Genomic DNA, 8,911 nt, shown 5'->3' with positions numbered 1-8,911 from the left:
ACGAATGAGAATATATTATGCGACGTGCTCTTATCTTGTGAAAGCATCTTGATTCCTTTTGTTTCTCAAAAAACAAAAACCCTTGATTTTCCTTTTGAGTCGTTCGTTATGGCTTTATCCTGTATGACTTTGATTAGCCAATAGACCGGCATTTATAAGAAACTCCTAGCGTTATTCTCAAGTCTCATTTATCATATTAATTGATTCAATTCCTTCCCCAAAAGAAAAATTAATTGATTCAATTCCTAAAACAAGACAAAGTTTAAGGGGTGTTTCGTAGCCTTCTTGTATGAGCTAGGCACACTTTCTTAGAATCTTCGATTATATGAAATGCTTCACTACAAAAACTGGACATATAGCAGCGTTTTTAAAGTGCCCTAATAGGTCAACCTATTGTAACAGTAAAAGGCCATATTAGGTCTCCTTAGTGGTGGTTTTTAAAACTTCTGGAAAAAAAAAATATATATATATTTAAATAAAAGGCCTGTAGAACCAATTTTTTGTAGTGCTTGTTATAACGGGAAGAACACTTTTCTTTTAGAACTTACTACGATTAAAAAGAGATAATCAAAGTGGTAAACGCACCTTGCATTCTTGCAATTATTTTTGTTAGGTTCTAAATGTTTAGGATTAAATATTTAAATTTCTATTTTTATGCATGTTGGCAAACCGAGATCAAAACATGTCTAGATTATGTATTAGACATTGCTCAAGATAATACAAATCAGGATTCAAGAACTTACAAGCCGCAAAAAAGAGAAGTTAATTTTAGTGAGGTTCAACTGATCGAAAATTGTAGTTAGGATTTTTTCTACAAAATTCTATTTTAATCCAAACTCTACAAAAACGTTTTGGGTTTTAAGTGAAACACTTCTTGGTATAAAAGGATAACCCTAACTACATTTTAGAGGTTCTTGAAAGACTTGTGAGTTACTCCTGTTGGATCTGAATGGTTCTGTACCTTCTAACTCCACAAGCTTCTGCCAGATCAAGAGATCTACAGTGAAGAATTGGTGGAATCAAGTTGCTGCTACAAGATCAACAACGACTGGTGATTTGAAACCTTTAAGTGGGATCTCAAAGTCATAAGCATGGGAGCTTACGTTCAGCAAATCCAAGAGAGAAGAGTCTATGGAGTTGGAGTTGCACGTGGTCATGTTAGTTAGTTCTATTGGAGGAAGCATTAGGTTTAGGATTAAATCTTTTGTAAACTTCAATTCTTTCTAGTGGATTTATTTACCTTGAGGATAGTTAGGTCAAATCCTCTCCAGGTTTTTACCTTGAAATAGATTGGTTTTATTAGTTTTCTTGGATAATCATATCGTTGTCTTATTTATTTTCCCGCACTGCATGATATGATATGATGGTGTCACAAATAATCCCTAGTCCATAACTCATCCATATGTCTCGTCCAACGACAGAAGCAACAATAGGCGGAGAAAATGAAGGGCGTACCAGCGAACCTCGTCCGTATATGGACGAGCTTAATACCTCGAGATCTACTCGTCATTTATGAACGACAAGCCTTCCAAGATGATCTCGTCCGTCTTTCACTAAAAGTGGACGAGATCATCCTGGAGGTCTCGTCCATCCTTACTATGGATGGACTAAAAGTGGACGAGCTCCTCATGAAGGTCTCGTCCATCCTCACTATGGATGGACGAGTTCATCGGCCTGTCCGACCTAGGTAACTTCCACAACGGTTACTCCCAATTCTCCGGACTCCTCGACATTGGGAACGGTTACCAAACAGATAACCGTTCCACACACACTATATAAGGCTTCTTCGATGAAGGGTAAGGGTATTCAGACATTTTCTTACTTTTAAGAGAATACTTCTTCGTTACAGAGAGTTTAAAGTAACTAACTTGATCATCGGAGGATTTTTGGCCGGTCATCACCGGTCTCCTCTGATTCTGTGTCTTTGGTATTACAGGAGATAGCCCGAAGATCAACGTTCAAGTCTTATCAACCCACTGATAATCAAGGAATCATCATGATATACTACTGTTTAACCTAGATCTCATAATTAACTTAAGTAACTATTTGGCTAATTCATTAGGTTAAACAATCTGTTTTAAAGAGATCTAAACAAACAAACAAATTTTCTTCTCCTTTCTTAGCAAGGGTAGTAGAAGAGTTTTTTTTTTTTTTTTTTTTTTTTTTTTTTGCGAGAGGGGGGGGGGTTATTTTATTTGTAAATTTGTAAATTTATAAATTTCAAATCTAGATATAAAAAAGAGAGAGAGATAACAATATATATATATATATATAAATTTTGTTTTGAGGGAAGATTAATAGTAAAAATACACTCGCATTACACTTCTATTTGGGGTTTCTTATAAATCAGTCATTCAACTTTCAAAACATATAATTCACACCCTCTACTATCACCTATTGTCATTTGCTCATCCAAAAATGTTGGTTTGAACAAAAAATTGACATTTCATAATTATAAAGGAGGTAAGATGCAAGTTTTGGAAATTAATAGTGTAAATTATAAGTTTTGAAAGTTGACGCACCAATGAAGAATCAACTCTAAACTCAAAGGATGTAAAGTGTATTTTAGCCAAACTCATAATATCACATCATATTCAAAGTTTTCCTATGTAGCAGTAATATACTTAAGTGTATTATTAGAATATAAAAATGTGAGTGGTTGACTAGTTTTTTTTTTTTTTTTTTTTTTTTTTTTTTTAATAGAGTATCAACCTATGGCATCCTCTTTTGATCATTGGGCTTTTTATCATCAAACTAAGATATCAATCAATTTTTTGTGTAAACGAGGATTTAACCCCAGATCTCTTATTCAACCATTAGAAACTTTTTCAGTTGAGCTAATTAGAAGTCTAGCTAGAACCCACGTGGTCGACTAGTTAAGTGATGGTATCGGACATTGAACAATGATGACAAAAGTGATTGCAGTTAATATGACAATGTTAAGCGTAAACTCATTATTATGTTATTCAGCTTGTGAGTTAAGTAGAATCTCAACATAGTATAAATTTCTCACAAAGAAACTCCTCCAATAGTTTTGTTTTTTTGTTTTGTTTTGTTTTTTATTTTTTATTTTTATAATTTGATAGTTGAGGGACAGAAGATTTGAACCCTAGATTTATAAGTTAAAATACCAAGTGATTGTGTTAATATTTAACTGTCACAACCCCAAAATGTAGTATAAATTCTATTTATTCGGTATACTCTCTTTCTCTTTCTCTTTCTCTCCAATTTATTCTTTTTAGATTCCAAAGGGTCAAATGTCTTAACTCTTAACAGCTAAAAGGAGAAAACAGATACAATAATAATAATAATAAATTTTCAAAGTTTTTCTTATAAATTGGTCTATTACGTGGCCGTCAATATAAGACCATTCACGTCACGTGTATTAAATTATATATATGATCTATTAAATAATTTAAAATTATTAAAAAAATGATTCCCTTCTGTCTATGATTTTCATATATGATTTTCTGGAATTTCTAGAATGTCTGCCCTCCCAAACCCGCAATTTCCGCTAATCATTTTATCCCAAGTTATAAGTTTGGAGACTAATGTGTTGGACCGAACGAAGCCAGTCCAAGAGTATATGCTAAGACCGAATATTACAGAATTGGTCTCCTTTTAATATTCTAATGCTCCTTGTTTCATTCTCCAAAAAAAAAAAAAATGCTCCTTGTTAAAAAAAAATTGCTCATTGTAACGGTCTTTAATTAAATGGTCAATAGCATTACTTCTATGAAGTCTTTCATTTTGCTAGTAAAAGTCATGTACAATTGTACATACGTGATAGTGATACGACTGACTTGGCAAGAGATTTACCAATTTGCCCCGTCTACCTAATAACCTATAAATAGCAACCAAACTATTACACTTTTGCACCATATAGTTCTAGCTTCTAGCTTAATTTGAAACCTTCTCAGCAATGTCTTATAAAGTTTTTTCTCTGTTTTCATTCACTCTCCTCCTTCTTCTCCTTCTTCCTCTCCATTCCCATGCAACTTCAAGAAACATCCATGACAAAAAATTATCACCGTTTGAGTTTCTCAAACATCTTCAAGGATGTCACAAGGGAGAAAAGGTCAAAGGCATCCATAACCTCAAAGCCTACCTTGAGAAATTTGGTTATTTGAGCTATAACCATTCTCAAAATCAAACTCATACCAATGATGATGATTTTGATGAACTCTTGGAATCCGCCATTAAAACTTACCAACTTAATTACCATCTCAACGCCACAGGGTCAATGGATGCCAATACAGTATCAACAATGATGATGCCTCGTTGTGGGGTGGCAGATATCACCAATGGTACAAATTGGATGCGCTCAGGCAAGAAGAAACATCACCACCACCATGGCTCTTTTCATACTGTCTCTCACTATTCTTTTTTCCGAGGAAATCCCAAGTGGCCAACTTCTAAGTACCATCTAACCTATGGATTTCTCCCTGGCACCCCAACTGAAGCAATAAGTCCCATCGCAAAAGCTTTTGAAACGTGGGCTGCAAACACACACTTCAAGTTCTCAAGGGCTCAAGATCAAACCAATGCAGATCTCAAAATTGGTTTCCATAGGGGGGACCATGGAGATGGGGCCCCTTTCGATGGAGCTGGTGGAACCCTAGCCCATGCTTTTTCACCGACTAATGGGCGATTTCATTATGATGCAGATGAAAAATGGAGTGTGGGAGCAGTCCCAGGTTCATATGACTTGGAGACAGTTGCCTTGCATGAAATTGGGCACCTCCTTGGGTTAGGGCATAGCGAAGTTGAAGGGGCCATCATGTGGCCTGCCATACGTTCAGGAGTGACCCAAGGTTTGCATAGGGACGATATTGATGGCATTAAAGCCTTATATAATTTTTAAGTGTTCAAGGATTTGCAATATGCAATTATTAGCGGGTAGAGAATAGAGCATAGTGCAAATACATGGCACTGGGACTATGAAACATGAAGAGAGAAAGAAAAGTTTTAACCTACTCATGGTAGAAAGTGACGCTTGATTGCATTTTACTTCATATTGTAATAATACTATTTCATTTTTTCAATAGTTTTGTATTTCAACTGAGATCTTTTAATGTTTACATCCAAGGTGAACAATGTTCAAATCCTTCAATCCCAATTATCAAATCATAAAAATAAAGTAAAATAATAATACTTCATTTTTATACTATCGTGGAATTATACAGCTTGGAAATTTGTATTGAGATAGATAAAAAATTTTAATTACTTTTTAACTATAATAAGCAAAAATAATAATTTTTTTAGGACTTTTTATGATTGACTTTCAATATAGATGTCTTATAAATTTGGTACTTTCAAAAAAGGAAAATAGTTAATATAGTCATCTTACTAACAAAGTTTTTAAAATTACTATGGATAAAATGTATTTGTCTAAGATCCTCATCCAGTGAACCATTGTGAACGGAAAACCTCATGTAAAACTCAATGATTGTAAAAACAAAAGAGTCAAAAGATAAGTTTGTGGGATAGACTACCCCTAAGACCAGGAAGACATCCTGATAGATAAATATGATTCTTGAAACATATTTCCTAAATTTACAAGAGTAACGATCATAAACCTAGATCTAGGCCACTTATGAAAACAAGCCCTAAAATCTCACCCACTAGTGCACCATAAGTGTCCTCTATTGATACCTCATTTTATTTGTTTTCGATAAATTGAGCCCATAAAATTAAAAAATAAATAAATAAAACTTTGTTCCTTCATATCAAAGAAGTCGAAAAAATTAAGTTGATTTGACCCAATTGAATGTCAAATTAACCAGATCCAAGAATTAAAAGCCAATATGACCAAAATACCCCTCGTTGATCAAACCTTGACCAATGGTCAAACAAACAAGAAAAAATAATCTGACCACAAATTCTATCACATCACACCAAAATACATCTCCCACAACATGTTTCCTATCATTCACTAAGTTTAACCACGGGAAACCAAAATTTGACCGAAAATTGACAAAAAATATTTATCGTTCAATCAGGATAAAATTCATGCTCATATAAAATATTAAGTGGGGAGTAGAACTAGATTTCGACTGTGCATGTGCATCTAACAAAATATGTGACACATACAAGTACCAATAATATCCAATGAAAACAACAAAAGTGGCCATTTTATGAGTGAATCAATTAAAGTATATCCAAAAAACAATAGTTCTAAAAAAAAGAAGGAAGAGATTGAGAAAAAGAAAAAGGAAAAATAGATATACATTTATGTTGTAGTTAATTGTGAACGTGTACTATAATTTGGTTTTACCGATGTTTTATATACATTTTTTTTAGCAAATTTTTTATATACCTTAATCATTGTAAGAGGTACGGTGATTTATTCTTATTCAAAGATGATATAATATTGGAAAACGTTTGGGTCTAAAAATGTTTAAATAACTTTACTTCAACCTATAATGTGGCAATTGAACATATTATCCATGTGTAATAATAGTTATATGGCTTTTTTAATGGATCATGTAATTTGTAAATAATATACATGGATAGTTTTATAAATTGCTACGTAATGAGTTGAAAATGATAGTTTCAAATATGTTTGGAACAAAATCTTGTTCTAAAATATAACTGTAGGCTTTCAAAACAAAATTGTTCAAACTCACATTACTTAGATTTTCATGGAAGCTATACAGAAGTTAATCCCTCATAATTTGACTTCTTAAATAGAACTTATGTGAAATTGAAACAAGAAACAAGAGTGAAAAGGAAAGTTTCAAATATGTTTGGAACAAAATTTTGTTCTAAAATATAATTTGACTTCTTAAATAGAACTTATGTGAAATTGAAACGAGAAACGAGAGTGAAAAGGATAGTTTCAAATATGTTTGGAACAAAATTTTGTTCTAAATATAACTGTAGGCTTTCAAAACAAAATTGTTCAAACTCACATTACTTAGATTTTTATGGAAGCTATACAGAAGTTAATCCCTCATAATTTGACTTCTTAAATAGAACTTATGTGAAATTGAAATGAGAAACGAGAGTGAAGTAGGAGACTGAGTTTGTACCTGAAGAGGTAAAGTCACGTAGGTGATTGGGTTTTGACCTTCCGAAAATCCACTTGTTGATCCACAATAGTAATGGTTTTGCAGGGTTGGAAGTAAGCGGCTACGAGCACAACTGTGGGCTCACCACGGCAATAGAAAGGCTACAATGGACGGTCAAAATCCAATATTGGAAGTAGAGCCTCCTTGTTGTTTTCCTATCAAAACCCATACCTATTTTTTTCCTCGTTCAGTTTTCCTACTCTATTCTTTTCTCCTTTCCCGATTTGTGTGATTTTTTTATTTGGCAAAAATACTCTCTTTTTTCCTATATTATAGGAGTGGCAAAATTAGACATGACTTGTGAACTCAACATGGAATTAATAAATTATAGGTTGAGACTTAATGAGTTCGTGTTAGGGACTAAGCTAGAGCTTGGTATAAAGGGGGGCAAAGTATAACAAAAAAATAATAATTATTATGAAACTCTAGATAAATTTTCTATTTAATATTAATAAATGGTCAACAAGAATATAGACACAAATCACAAAATCATTATTTCTTTATATATATATATATATATAAATATATATATATAGTGAACAAAGAAATAAATGCACATACAGAAAAAATATATATATATTCATCGTCGCACTATGTACACAACAAAATACAATTTACTAACTTTATTATATCTAACCATGGCTATTGAGTGGAATTGTGGTGTCTTTATATTAGAACTCCTTTCTCTCTCCCTTGTGTGTGTGTTTGTTTTTCCAAAAAAACACTTTATTATGTCTCATGTCCCAATTAATTTTAAAGTTTCAAACAAACTCAACTTTTACTTTTAAAAAAGACACTAACAAGACAAACCTAATTATTAACTATTAAACAAATTTCAATTCATATAAGCACAAAAAGACAAAATTCAATTCACAGAGCATAACACGTGGGTGGATATCAAGTTATCAATTCACCACTCTACTATTTTTTTTTTTTTAGAGTTACTTTTGAAGTCTCTTAAAAAGAGAAAGAACTCTCTGTCTCTCTCTCTGTGTCTTTTGTTTCAGACAATTTAAGAGACTCTTTTTTTTGCTTGTTGCTCACTTGCTCATATGAGAGAGAGAGAGAGAGAGAGAGAGAGAGAGAGAGAGAGAGAGAAATACTAGATTTGGTGAGTCTAGGCTAGGGGTAGGGTTGGCTGCTCTGCTGTTGCCGTGTTGCTGCTACTGTTGCTATCTCTCCCTTCATTGCTTCAGTTCAACTGTTCAACCTCTGAGTCTCTTGGTTAGGCTTAGGGTTTTGCTTGTTTGTGTGGCTTTTGTTTTGTTTTGTTTTTTTTTTTTTTTGGATTTTCCTTAGCCAGAAAGATATGTGGCCATGAACTAGGGATTAAGCGGAACAAAATTGACTAAGAATGACAGATTAGTTTTGTTTTAAAATTTTGAAAGGTCGGGCTATTTCTTTTTGATAAAATTTGGTTGATTGGCTTAAATTTTCTTTAGCTTTGATATTTATGATTTTTTTTTGGCTAAATTTTATTTTAGGTTAGATCCATAATTTTTTTTATTTTTTTTTTTTATGGCCTTTTAGAGTGCCAATAATATTGTTAAGAGGGGTAAGTGTAATTTTATTGAACTAAATCGGTAAAATTAATACATAAATATATATAAGATTTTTTTTTTTTTTATTTTGGGGGGGATGGGGGGGGGGGGGGGGGGGGGGGGGTAGGAGGGCACTGCCCCCCATGTCTAATAACTCTATCCCTAGTTTGTGTCATATTTGGGTTTACATGACTGACCCGTTTAATAAACGGGTTGAGTTAGTATCCATTACATGGAACCCGTTTGACCCGTCTGAACCGTTTAATTAAATGACATTTTACTAATTTGCCCTTCAAA

The 8,911-nt window shown here is 33.1% G+C and overlaps 1 protein-coding gene across 1 annotated transcript; it reads left to right on the top strand.

The window, feature by feature from the left end:
- The first annotated feature begins 3,891 nt into the window (after nt 1–3,891).
- On the top strand, nt 3,892–5,105 carry LOC126688604 (metalloendoproteinase 2-MMP-like). Its single transcript, XM_050383360.1, has one exon. The coding sequence runs from the start codon at nt 3,923–3,925 to the stop codon at nt 4,862–4,864; it is 942 nt and encodes a 313-aa protein (XP_050239317.1). The 5' UTR covers nt 3,892–3,922; the 3' UTR covers nt 4,865–5,105.
- The last annotated feature ends 3,806 nt before the right edge of the window (nt 5,106–8,911 follow it).

Source organism: Quercus robur, chromosome 6 (assembly GCF_932294415.1).
Source record: "Quercus robur chromosome 6, dhQueRobu3.1, whole genome shotgun sequence".
In the NCBI taxonomy this organism is placed as follows: Eukaryota; Viridiplantae; Streptophyta; class Magnoliopsida; order Fagales; family Fagaceae; genus Quercus; species Quercus robur.
Note: the sequence above shows the minus strand (reverse complement) of the source record. Positions and strands in the feature narration are given on the sequence as shown.